The 13,179-nt window shown below is 42.0% G+C and overlaps 1 protein-coding gene across 5 annotated transcripts in view; it reads right to left on the bottom strand.

The window, feature by feature from the left end:
* Window positions 1–13,179, bottom strand: part of mto1 (mitochondrial tRNA translation optimization 1) — a 24,866-nt gene extending 11,687 nt beyond the window's left edge. Inside the window, exons 1-5 of one of the 5 annotated variants that reach the window (XM_052486427.1) lie at window positions 13,164–13,179; window positions 12,095–12,243; window positions 10,868–11,081; window positions 10,520–10,719; window positions 9,980–10,097 (exon numbers count right to left, since the gene is read on the bottom strand). In XM_052486427.1, coding sequence (XP_052342387.1) covers window positions 9,980–10,097; window positions 10,520–10,719; window positions 10,868–11,063 — 514 coding nt within the window. In that variant the 5' untranslated portion in view covers window positions 11,064–11,081; window positions 12,095–12,243; window positions 13,164–13,179. Of the gene's footprint in view, window positions 1–9,979; window positions 10,098–10,519; window positions 10,720–10,867; window positions 11,082–11,561; window positions 11,875–11,985; window positions 12,972–13,041; window positions 13,121–13,163 lie in introns of those variants that run through there. The other 4 variants (XM_035745264.2, XM_035745268.2, XM_035745265.2 and 1 more) reach the window with 4 other exon arrangements.

The raw sequence follows: 13,179 nt of genomic DNA, 5'->3' as shown, positions 1-13,179 counted from the left end.
TAGTTCTATTGAGCACTGTGGCACCAACTCACCTTCCGAACGTTCTTTTCCCAGCTTATTGTTCAACGTCACAATGCCTCATTCACTATTATTGGCAATGAGACCTGCTCACGTTATTCTATAGTTAAAATGTAAACAAAAATAATATTGGAACTCTGCGGTCTTCCCATTGTTTACGATGGTCTTCCCATTGTTTACGATGGTCTTCCCATTGTTTACGATGGTCTTCCCATTGTTTACGATGGTCTTCCCATTGTTTACGATGGTCTTCCCATTGTTTACGATGGTCTTCCCATTGTTTACGATGGTCTTCCCATTGTTTACTCCACAAAAGCCGTGGCTTTTGCAGAGCAAGGGGAACAACTACTTCAAGGTCTCAGAGAGAGTGACATCACCGATTGAAACGCTATTACCGCGCACCCCGCTAACTAGCCAGCCATTTCTCACCGGGTCCACATAGGCTTCATTAATGCCATTCAGACTTGAAGCTGATACAACAACTATGATAGCTGAGGTTCATAGATATGGTATGAATAGTAGTTCAGAACCTAAGTTTTAGGGTCCATACACAGATCGGCTACATACTGTAGCTAGCTACACATCCATAGGCATACAGTTATTTTTATCCTCCACTACACAATATGCAAGGAAAAATGTGCTGTTACTTCAGCTGCATTGCAAGGCAAGCTTACACAATTGTACATTCAATTTGCAGTAAATGCTTTAGCTAGCTAGATTCTTTACATCCACTGTTTCACAAGACGACAGCCTGGTTTGCTGGATCTCAGGAGTCCCTAAAACAAACACCACGAATCACAAACTTATTCTCCCAACACTAGCTAGCTGGCTAATGTTAGCTAGTCAGATAATTTACGAAAAATCGCTATTTAGCAAGTTAACTTTATGACAAAAAATATGCACAAATGTTTGTCTCTACATTAGCTAACATATTCCCCTCAATTGTACATTTTGTCAGCCATCTTCACCCAGGGACAGGTGGCTTGCGTCAAAATTCGTCATTGGAATCACTCGATATGATTGGTCATATAAAAACCTTGGGACCCAAATGCATAATGAGTGCTCTAACTCCCCCGTGTGGTGGTCTGGAGCAATGAAGGCGTGACGCTGGGTACCTCTAAGTCCCGCGGTGCAAGCTCGCAACTTTTAAAAGGAGGAACCACTGTAGGTGCACAACAATGTATCCTTTGGCCTTGGTTGGGTCTTTGAATGTCTTCTACTCGCCGGAGGTAGTAGTGATCTTCAGTACAACTGGGTAAAGAATGCCAAATGTTGTGTCCAGACAGCAGTGTAGGAGCTCCCTCACCTCATTGAAGGCTGACCTCTTCTTCATGACTGCAGATGAGTAAATTGGGTTCCAATTTAAATGTTACAAAATTAACACGCTGGGGGAGGTGTTGGTTAAGTATTAATAGTAAATTGTTCGCCCTGGATCGGAGCACAGAGAAAACGCGTCTTCACTTGTTGCTGTTCACCAGCACCCGGACTCTCCATATTTGAACAATATGATTTTTTTCAGACTCTCTATTTTAAAATAATTCATTACTGGTCAGTTGACAAAGTTCTGTTAAGGGACATCTTTACTGCTGCTCTTTCACTGTATATGTCCAATATGTTATTGACATATGTCATGAAAATCAAGAATTTCCTCACTACATGCAAATATAAGTGTTTTTGTATCTCACCGGTAGAAAAAGGCCATCTACATCTCCTGGTTGTAACTAAACCACAATATCCAGAATTCATTGCGATTTCAGGATGTAGTACGTCCCTGTCGAGGTGCATGCAGTTGAGAATGGGGGTCAACAGATAGCTAACGTTACTCACCGTACCAGCCACTCTTTCATAGAACATCAGCTTGCGAATAAATATTGTATTTTTGTGTCGACAACATCTGTAAAGTTTAGTCATGCTGTGGTGCTCAGTACCTGGATGTACAAACTACAAGAATGCACAAGCTTCTGGGTTGCCTGGAAACCAGTCGTGGAACGGCATTGAATTCTACTTGGGCAGAAATGTTTGAATCAGGAAAGTTTCCTATCATGACCTTTACAAGCCAGAATTATGAATACAATTATATTTTAATGCACTTTCCTAGAGAGTGTCAGCTAAACACTTACAGAAAATCTCTGGAACATGCTAACATCTCTGTTGACGGGTTTACATTACGTAAAACACTAAACAAGAATGGTGTTCATGGGAGGACACCACGGAAGAAGCCACTGCTGTCCAAAAAAAACATTGCTGCACGTCTGAAGTTTGCAAAAGTGCACCTAGATGTTCCACAGTGTTAATGGCAAAATATTCTGTGGACAGATGAAACTACAGTTGAGATGTTTTGAAGGAACACACGACACTATGTGTGGCACAGCACACTAACATCAAAACCTCATCCAAACTGTAAAGTATGGTGGAGGGAGCATCATGTTTTGTGGCTGCCTCAGGGCCTGGACAGCTTGCTATCAGACTGAAAAATGAATTCCCAAGTTGATAAAGACATTTTGCAGGAGAATGTAAGGCTATCTGTCCTCCATTTGAAGCTCAACAGAAGTTGGGTGATGCAACAGGACAACGACCCAAAACACAGGAGTAAATCAACAACAGAATGGCTTCAACAGAAGAAAATATGCCTTCTGGAGTGGCCCAGTCCTGACCTCAACCCGATTGAGATGCTGTGGCATGACCTCAAGAGAGCAGTTCACACCAGACATCCCAAGAATATTGCTAAACTGAAACAGTTTTGGAAATAGGAAACTCTGAAATGTCTGACTTGCTAGCTGGTTTTAGTTATACACGTGCAGCGTTCAATGAATCAACAAGTCGCACATTTGAGTTTCCTAGTTCCAACTAGTATGTGAACACTGCATTATCTGCTTAGCAGAGCTCCAGTATCAAACGTAACATCACTACTGTTTAGGCCTACTTTGCAAGCTCACCAGCAATGGGGCATCAAGTAACAATTACTCACATAGGCCTACTGGTCTTTGGTCAAAATTGCTTGAAATTTATAATTTACTCATGAAGCTTGAATTTGGAATTTGTTGTTAAAATGATTAGTGGCGAAGACACACTTGCGCTCCCCAAACTCCCGCCTATGGCCAGTTGGGAGTGCTTGTTCTGTTGTTATGTTTGCTGTTGCTTTCACATGTTTAAAACACATATGTGGTAAATCTATATTCCAACGAATCATACAATAATTGCTCATGTTAGCGTTTCATCATTCCATCCCCATACCGTTTATTGCAACACTTCGACATTTCTGTTTCATGTTTGATACATTTTTTATTTAGCCCCATAGCCCTACCCTCTGAGTGGGCACAATCTTTATTGTGCACCTGAATGTTCGCAAGTCTCATGACTTGAGGTAGAAGTTCTGTTTATTTAATTCGATGTATGGTTTCCTTTGTTCATATTTAAGGGGTTATGCTGGAGTTCCTTGTGTCTGTGTCCTATGTCTCTGTCATTCTAGTTGTGCATAATAGGAGCGTGCACACTTTGGAGTCAGTACGTTGAATGAGAGAAAATAATTGTTTGTTCCATTCATATGTATGGTGATGAATTATCAATAATTCTGATTGTAACAATGGATGTGGAAATTGCCGAACAGAACAGTTTATTGGTTGTAATTGCCAATTGGGTAATTGTTTGGTCCTGGGAGGGGCCAAGTGCTTATATGTACCTGTTTGAGCTCCTGTTAGACATATTCAATTTGGTTTCTCAAGGGGAGGCTGTGCAGTCTTGCCCTCTACCTGTGTCCTTTCAGATAGGACAGGTTCAAGGGATTATCCAGTACTTTTTTATACTTTTTAGTCAGTCGTTTTGAAAGTGGGTCCCTTCAAATTGTGTACTACATCGCATATGTGCAGAAACACAATACAGACACCTGCATACTGTTGCTTTCATCCTTCCACTTGACATTGTGCCGTGGATGTTTTTGGACTATTGCCAAACTTGAACCACATGAATTTACTCTTTTTGACTCTCCCGTGTCCCGGTGTAGCGCTTGCCACCCTCCCGACTTTCCACCGACCTGTACTGGAAACTACATCTCTCCAAGGTGCTTCTCTCTTGGCTATCGTACTGGTAACACAGCCTTCATTGCGTTGCTGGTGGGCCCCAGCATTCAATCGCATTGAGTAAGTCACCGCTCTCTCCTTGCTGTTGTTATGCTGGCGAGTTTTGTGCCTTGGTTGTGTTTATTGTGGGTGCTGGCTAGTTTCGAGTCTGTGGTTGGGTTCTGGCTTGTTGCCTATGACTGTGGTGATCCCACAAACTGTGTGATTCAATCTGACAATCACACTGTGTGGATTGATTGACCTTTATCTGATTCCTTGACAACCTATTTTATTTGCAAGGATTTGAACAGAGTTGTTCCAAAATGGCGTCTACCACTTTCCGCCATATGGGGAAACAAACTTTTTCCAGATTGGCAGCAACCACCTTCAGAGACTACGGTGAACATTTCATCCCATGTCGGAGCTGCATCTACTTTTCAGTTCCGGGATAATATTGTCAGGTCAAATTTCCAATGTGGAAATTGTCAGCTTATGGAGGAATATACAGTACCAGTCACACCTACTCATTCTACTCATAAATGTTTTACTATTTTCCACATTGTAGAATAATAGTGAAGACATCAAAACTATGAAATAATACATATTGAATAATTTAGTAACCAAAAGTGTTAAACAAATCTAAATATATTTGATATGAGATTCTTCAAAGTAGCCACCCTTGACAGAATGCCAAGAGTGTGCAAAGCTGTCATAAGGCAAAGGATGCCTACTTTGAAGAATCTCAAATATATTTATATTTAGACATTTTTGGTTACTACATTATTCGACGTGTTATTTCATAGTTTTGATGTCTTCACTATTATACTACAATGTACAAAATAGTAAAAAATAAAGAAAAACCCTTGAACGAGTAGGTGTGTCTAAACTCTTGACTGGTACTGTGTGTCTGAGCTGGACGTACAGAGTAAGCAAATTGAGACATTACAGCGTATCCTGAATAGTTCCCACTCGAAGACCTTTTCCTTTTCTACTCCTCAGCTGGTCGTCGTGTCACTGCCTCGCCACGTTGCCACTCTCTGACTTACTGGCCAGGGCTGCCCTGCAGAGACCCTCCCGACCTCCCCTCAGAGAATAAAAGAGCAAGGACGCTTTATGAGGAGCTGGTGGATGCCACTGTTATTGATCCATGTGAGGCACGTCACACACAATAAGCCCAGCGCAAGGCAGCGGTCTTTGGTGAAGGGGGCTGAAATGGCTTTGGAGGATCCCATCCCGCTGATCAACAGTTTTGCCCACCTGCTTCCAGAGATTCCTTCATTGGGGCGGCAGCGTAGCCTAGTGGTTAGAGCATTGGACTAGTAACCGAAAGGTTTCAAGTTCAAATCCCAGAGCAGACAAGGTACAAATCTGTCGTTCTGCCCCTGAACAGGCAGTTAACCTACTGTTCCCAGGCCGTCATTGAAAATAAGAATTTGTTCTTAACTGACTTGCCTAGTTAAATACAGGTAAAATAAAACAATTTTAAAAAATCCTCTACACTTTCTCCAGCCCAGGGGGGGGGGGGTCTCTACCACATATGCTACAGCCGGCTCTGGTCCACAAGGGGTCTTGTTTCACTACTTGTCATCATTGGCGGGCCTATGGAGAGACACATCTCGGTTTCAGTGCAAGAACCCTGTGCTACCCAGGAGCACAAGTACAGGACATTACAAGGCTGCTTCTGACCGTTCTACGACAGATGCCAGGAGCTGATGGTGTCGTAGTCCATGTGGGGTCAAACGACATTGGGAGGGCTAGCTCGCAACTTCTGAAAATGTATTTCAAGCATTGAAAGATTCCAAAAAGCGGTCAATCATTTCAGGCCAGTACCATCGTTAGGCCACAGGTGTGAAAGATTCAACATTACACATCTGGCTAAAAGATTACTGGAGTGTTGTTGGAATCACTTTTATAGATAACTATGACTCCTTCTGGAAACAGAAGATACTCTACAGGAAAAACAGAGTCCATCCAAATCATCTTGGCTCCTGGATGCATTTCAAGGCTGTGTTAAGACTTCTCAATGACCAGCTCAGTTTATCCCTACCATTGTGACAATAAGTTGTCATAATGCTGCATCAAATGTACATTATCCCAGGGACGTTGGAAGGCACATTGTAAGTCACTTAATTTGTCCCACTAACAGCCCTGAATACCTCTGATTCTACAGCTATTGTATGCAGTAATCATGTGCCTATGAACCAGAGTTACACTGTTAACACTGAGGTGTGCCCTAGTAGGAAGTCCACTGTGTGAAGCTCACCATGCACCATCAGCTCCAGTATAAATAACATAAGCAAGTCTACTTCTGATAAGCTTACCAGTAAAGCATTCACAACAATAAAGCAACACAGAAAAGTGCTAAAAATAGCCCATATTGACATATGTAGTCTAAGAAACAAGGTTCATGAAGTCAATAACTTTCTTGAAACAGATTACATTCATATACTGACTCTCTCTGAAACGCACTTAGCAATACATGGCTATTACATCTACCGAAAATACAGAAATGCCAACGGGGGTGGTGTTGCGGTCTATATTCAGAACCACATTCCTGTAAAGCTTAGAGGATCTCATGTTAAATACTGTTTGGCTACAGGTTCATCTGCCTCACCTAAAGCCCAGTCTTGTGGGAAGCTGCTATCGACCACCAAGACAGCATCTGGAAGATATGTGTGAAATGCTTGATAATGTATGTCATATCAACAAAGTATATTTTCTGGGTGATTTAAATATTGACTGGCTTCCACCAAGCTGCCCAATCAAGAAAAAAACATCAAACTTATACCAGTGCCTGCAACCTGGTTCAGGTTGTCAGTCAACCAACCGTGGTAGTTACAAATAGCACAGGAATGAAATCATCAATATGTATTTATCACATATTTAATAATGCTGCAGAAATTTTGCTTTAAAGCAGTATCCAAATCCATAGGATGTAGTGATCACAATATAATAGCCATATCTAGGAAAACCAAAGTTCCAAAGCCTGGGCCTAATATAGTGTATAAGAGGTCATACAATAAGTTTTGTAGTGATTATTATGTTGATGATATAAATCATATTTGCTGGTGTGTAATGAGGAACAACCAAACGCTGCACTTGACACATTTATGAAATTGCTTATTCCATTTACTAATAAGCATGCACCCATGAAGAAAATGACAGTAAAAACGGTTAAATAAAAAGATTGTGGCAGCTATTTTGTTAGACTTCTGTGTGGCTTTTGACATTATCGATCATAATCTGCTGCTGGAAAAACATGTGGAATATGTCACCTGTTGCCACAAGAAAAGGGCAGTCAGTGAAGCACAAACACTATTGTAATGATGGGTTCTGAGTTCTGAGCCCAGAAGTTAATGGTTATCTGTAGAAGGAATGTATATGATCAAGGCAATTAAGCTTGGAATGTACTGAGTAAAGGAAATGCAATCACATGTTGGAAGGCACTGATGGAGAGATGTGGTTCAGTGAGGAATGGGGGGCAAAGGTCAGGTCTGGTCACATTAAGGAGAAGGAACAGTTTGTTGCCCGCATCACTTAACTTCCTGCATAATAATAAATATGTCATGTTTAGAGAAGAGGGAATGTCACCCAAATTGGGGTATACAGTTGAAGTCGGAAGTTTACACACACTTGGGTTGGAGTCATTAAAACTCGTTTTTCAACCACTCCACAAATTTCTTGTTAACAAACTATAGTTTTGGCAAGTCGGTTAGGACATCTACTTTGTGCATGACACAAGTAATTTTTCCAACTATTGTTAACAGAGATTATTTCACTTAATCACTATATCACAATTCCAGTGGGTCAGAAGTTTACATACACTAAGTTGCCTGTGCCTTTAAACAGCTTGGAAAATTACAGAAAATTGTCATGGCTTTAGAAGCTTCTGATAGGCTAATTGACATAATTTGTGTAAATTGGAGGTGTACCTGTGGATGTATTTCAAGGCCTACCTTCAAACTCAGTGCCTCTTTGCTTGACATCATGGGAAAATCAAAAGAAATCAGCCAAGACCTCAAACAAAAGAAGATTGTAGACCTCCACAAATTTGGTTCATCCTTGGGAGCAATTTCCAAACGCCTGAAGGTACCACGTTCATCTGTACAAACAATAGTATGCAAGTATAAACACCATGGGACAACGCAGCTGTCATACCGCTCAAGAAGAAGACACGTCTCCTAGAGATGTGTACTTTGGTGCGAAAAGTGCAAATCAATCTCAGAACAGCAGCAAAGGACCTTGGGATGCTAGAGGAAACCGGTACAAAAGTATCTATATTCACAGTAAAACATCGACATAACATGAAAGGCCGCTCAGCAAGGAAGAAGCCACTGCTCCAAAACTACCATAAAAAAGCCAGACTACGTTTTGCAACTGCACATGGGGACAAAGATTGTACTTTTTGGAGAAATGTTCTCTGGTCTGATGAAACAAAAATAGAACTGTTTGGCCATAATTAACCATTGTTATGTTTGGAGGAAAAAGGGGGAGGCTTGCAAGCCGAAGAACACCATCCCAACCGTGAAGCACGGCGGTGGCAGCAACATGTTGTGGGGTCCTTTGCTGCAGGAGGGACTGGTGCAATTCACAAAATAGATGGCATCATGAGGCAGGAAAAATATGTGGATATATTTAAGCAACATCTCAAGACATCAGTCAGGAGGTTAAAGCTTGGTCGCAAATGGGTCTTCCAAATAGACAATGGCCCCAAGCATACTTCCAAAGCTGTGGCAAAATGGCTTAAGGACAACAGAGTCAAGGTATTGGAGTGGCCATCACAAAGCCCTGACCTCAATCCTATAGCACATTTTTGGGCAGAACTGAAAAAGCATGTGCGAGCAAGGAGGCCTACAAACCTGACTCGGTTACACCAGCTCTGTCAGGAGGAATGGGCCAAAATTCACCCAACTTATTGTGGGAAGTTTGTGGAAGGTTACCTGAAACGTTTAATCCAAGTTAAACTATTTAAAGGCAATGCTACCAAATACTAATTGAGTGTATGTAAACGTCTGACCCACTGGGAATGTGATGAAAGAAATAAAAGGTGAAATAAATCACTCTACTATTATTCTGACATTTCACATTCTTAAAATAAAGTGGTGAACCTAACTGACCTAAGACAGGGAATGTTTACTAGGATTAAAAGTCAGGAATTGTGAAAAACTGAGTTTAAATATATTTGGCTAAGGTGTATGAACTTCAGACTTCAACTGTATATAAACACTACCAATGTTGGAACCATGTCTGTGTCTTATGCAGCTGTATGACCAAGCGGGTGAATAAACTTGGTTTGAGCTTTACTAATTGTCAGTGAGTTTTAATAGGTTCATTAGAACCTAACAGTAAATACAAACTATATTTATCTATTTATTTTCACATTTGTACTTGCACACTATTTGCACATTGTTACAACACTATACATAGCCAGTAATATAACATTTGAAAGATCTCTATTCTTTTGAAACTTTTGTGAGTGTAATCTTCTCATATTCATTTCAGATTGTTTATTTCACTTTTGTTTATTATCTATTCCACTTGCTTCCCATGCCAATAAAGCCCTTTGAATTGAATTCAAATAGAGAGAGAGCGAGAGAGGTTTGTTAGAGAGAGAGGAGTGTGTGTGCAAGAGTGTGTGTGTGAGAGAGCGAGAGAGGAATTTGTGTGTGTGTGTGTGTGTGAGAGAGAGAGGGAGGGAGAAAGAGGGGATGCATACTACTACGGTTTAAATACTTTAAATACAACATATAAACCTACAATCATCCTACATAAATGACACTGTAGGGGAATGGTCAAAGATTCAACAAGAAAACACAAGTACCAGATACTAAGAGAGACATTGTGTAGAGTGTAGTGTGTGAATGTGTGTGTTTGTGTGAGAGAGTCAGTCTATCAGTCTGTCTTACCCAGTCTTATCCCAGTGACTCTGTGGTGTCCAGGCTCCTCTGGGTTGGGTTGTGACACCAGCAACTCATCCACTGAGCCCTCCAACACTGTCAGCCTGGGAGTGGACAGCAATTCTGACTGCAGAGGAGTCAGGAGAGGATTAAAGCACTAATCATTTTTTAGATACAGATTTTCTTGAGATAATATAATAATAATAAATGCCATTTAGCAGACGCTTTTATCCAAAGCGACTTACAGTCATGTGTGCATACATGGTAAATTAAAAAGAGTATCACTGCAACATGGATTTGGAGCCAATATGTGCTCTTTTATCTCCCACATGGTAGACAATTTTATCTAAAGGGACTTACAGTGAGTGTATACATGTATCTTTATGTGATACATGCAGGAATTAATCCCACAAACTTGGCATTGCTAGCGCCATGCTCTTACCAACGAAGCCGACAGAGGACTTTATGTAAACAACTTGTCTGATTCCTGTTTAAACAATTCAATTAAATGAACTTGAACAGATCCTGGCTGTGCTGAGTGGTAGGTACCTGGATGAATTGGCGGTAGCGTTCCCGGTCCAGCTGTGCCCGGGGTCCCCACACAGCGGGCCCTTTGCTGCGGTTTAGGATGGAGAAGTGGACCCCGGCCGAGTCGCCTGCTCGCCCACACAGACCGTCCAGAGCATCCACCTCCCTCACCAGCTGGCCTTTCCCCACGCCCCCCAGAGATGGGTTACAGGAGAGGGCCCCTGAGGTACAACGAGAGGAGAAGGGTGTGTGAGAGAGAGAGAGAGAGAGAGGGGGAGTGAGTCTGAGTGGGTGGGTGGCTCAGAGAGATACTGCTCTATTCCTACTGATCCCACAAGTAAATAACAGGCGGCTCTTCCTCTCTCTCACCGATAGTCATGATCTTCTGGGTAATGAGGAGAGTCTCTGCCCCCAATCTGGCTGCTGCGGCCGCCGCCTCAGTCCCAGCATGTCCTCCCCCCACTACGATGACATCATACTGGCGCCTGGTGAGGTCACTGCCAGTCCGAGAGGATACAAATGACAGGACGTTGTGTCGGAGCAGGTGCAGTTTCTGTGCCAACATGTCAAAGTTTCATGACAACTATCAAAGTAAGAGAAGAAGAGTTAGGTTGTGCAGATAATCAACATTTGAAATGATTTTACTTGTTGATAATAAATCAGTGAATATGATCAAATGAAACATGTTAGAATGACAATATGGCACTACCTCCAAGACTATCCTAACAAAATCTACCTCATACCCCTGCACATCGACTTGGTACTGATACCCCGTGTATATAGCCAAGTTATCTTTACTCGTGTTATTATTTCTAAACAAAAAAATCTACATTGTTGGGAAGGTTCCCGGCCAACAAGTAAGCGTTTCACTGTTAGTCTAAGCCTGTTGTTTACTAAGCATTTGACAAAAAAAACTCAGATGCCTGCATTTTCGAAAAAGCAAGAGCATTTGAATAAGATGTAACGTTATTGATCTCAACGTAGACTTGCTCTATCTCATCCGACCTCAACTACAAAACTAAATTCTGGTTCTGAATAGCTAACGTTAACCATGTCCACTTACCAACTGCCCTCATATCAGAATTAACAATGTGATCCGTTTTACTGGTCACGAAGTATCAGAACAATAGGTAAATTGCTGTGAAGAGGTATTACAAAACATTAATCTAATCGTTCCCACCGGGGGCCGCCATTGTTTTGCCGTCAGTGCCCGTAACCGTAATACAGTGTGTATATGCGCACTAAAAATGTGGCACAGTTATGTTTAATGATGATGATGATGATGTCGGTACTGTAGGTCCAGTTTAGCTCTCGAAAACCCTTCTGCGAATAACCACAACTAGCCATGTGAACTATAATTCTGGTGCTGGTTTTAACGTTTGGAAACGTAAATAAACATCACTTGCCAAATGGTTTTCAGAACATATGGCCCTTATCTTTCATATCAACGAATAATAATCTTTCAAATAAAAAATATATACAATTACTGTTGCAGATTTGCACAGATCGATACGTTGTGTATGCCTCCAGTTGACGAACTACACTTTCTCCCCAGTTACAGTACGCTTTCGTGGTGGTGTTCGGAGCAAAACTAACGCTGGATAGCTATTCATTACGCCAATTATGTGTCCCTGGAATGGTGTTTGCCCCCGATGAGGTCTGGTGTGTCCCCCACAGTCACGTCAGCAGGACCAGGACTGGAGCTGGGTCAGGTGTTGCACGCTGGGCAGGGGCAGCCTGGACACCTGGAATGGGACACAGGGCTGTGGCTGGGTCAGGTGAAGTTGTACTGTCAGTAGCTGGTTGCACTGGAAGTAGCGTTCTGCCGGAAAAACACCCTAATGATGCAAATATGAATGGTATGACACTATATCCTATTAGTATCTGAGGATTTGAAGTCACCCCCCGGCAAGGTAGCCTAGTGGTTAGAGAGTTGGACTAGTAACCGGAAGGTTGCAAGTTCAAACCCCCCCGAGCTGACAAGGTACAAATCTGTCGTTCTGCCCCAGAACAGTCATTGAAGAATTTGTTCTTAACTGACTTGCCTAGTTAAATAAAGGTAAAATAAATACAAAATATGCATGCTTTCAACCGTTCGCTGCCCGCACCCACCCTGGACGGTTCCGACCTAGAATATGTGGACAACTATAAATAGTTGTATAAACTTGTCTGGTTAGACTGTAAACTCTCCTTCCAGACTCATATTAAACATCTCCAATCCAAAATCAAATCTAGAATCGGCTTTCTGTTTCGCAACAAAGCCTCCTTCACTCACGCCGCCAAACGTACCCTAGTAAAACTGACTATCCTACCGATCCTCGACTTCGGCGATGTCATCTACAAACTAGCTTCCAATAAATCAAATCAAAATCAAATTTATTTATATAGCCCTTCGTACATCAGCTGATATCTCAAAGTGCTGTACAGAAACCCAGCCTAAAACCCCAAACAGCAAGCAATGCAGGTGTAGAAGCACGGTACTCTTCTACTCAGTAAACTGGATGCAGTCTATCACAGTGCCATCCGTTTTGTTACCAAATCACCTTATACCACTGCGACCTGTATGCTCTAGTCAGCTGGCCCGCGCTACATATTCGTCTCCATGCTCTATGCTAGGTAAAGTTCCGCCTTATCTCAGTTCACTGGTCACGAGAACAACACCCACCCGTAGCACACGTTCC

Source organism: Oncorhynchus keta, chromosome 3 (assembly GCF_023373465.1).
Source record: "Oncorhynchus keta strain PuntledgeMale-10-30-2019 chromosome 3, Oket_V2, whole genome shotgun sequence".
Lineage (NCBI taxonomy): Eukaryota > Metazoa > Chordata > Actinopteri > Salmoniformes > Salmonidae > Oncorhynchus > Oncorhynchus keta.
This window is presented reverse-complemented; position numbering and strand designations above follow the sequence as displayed.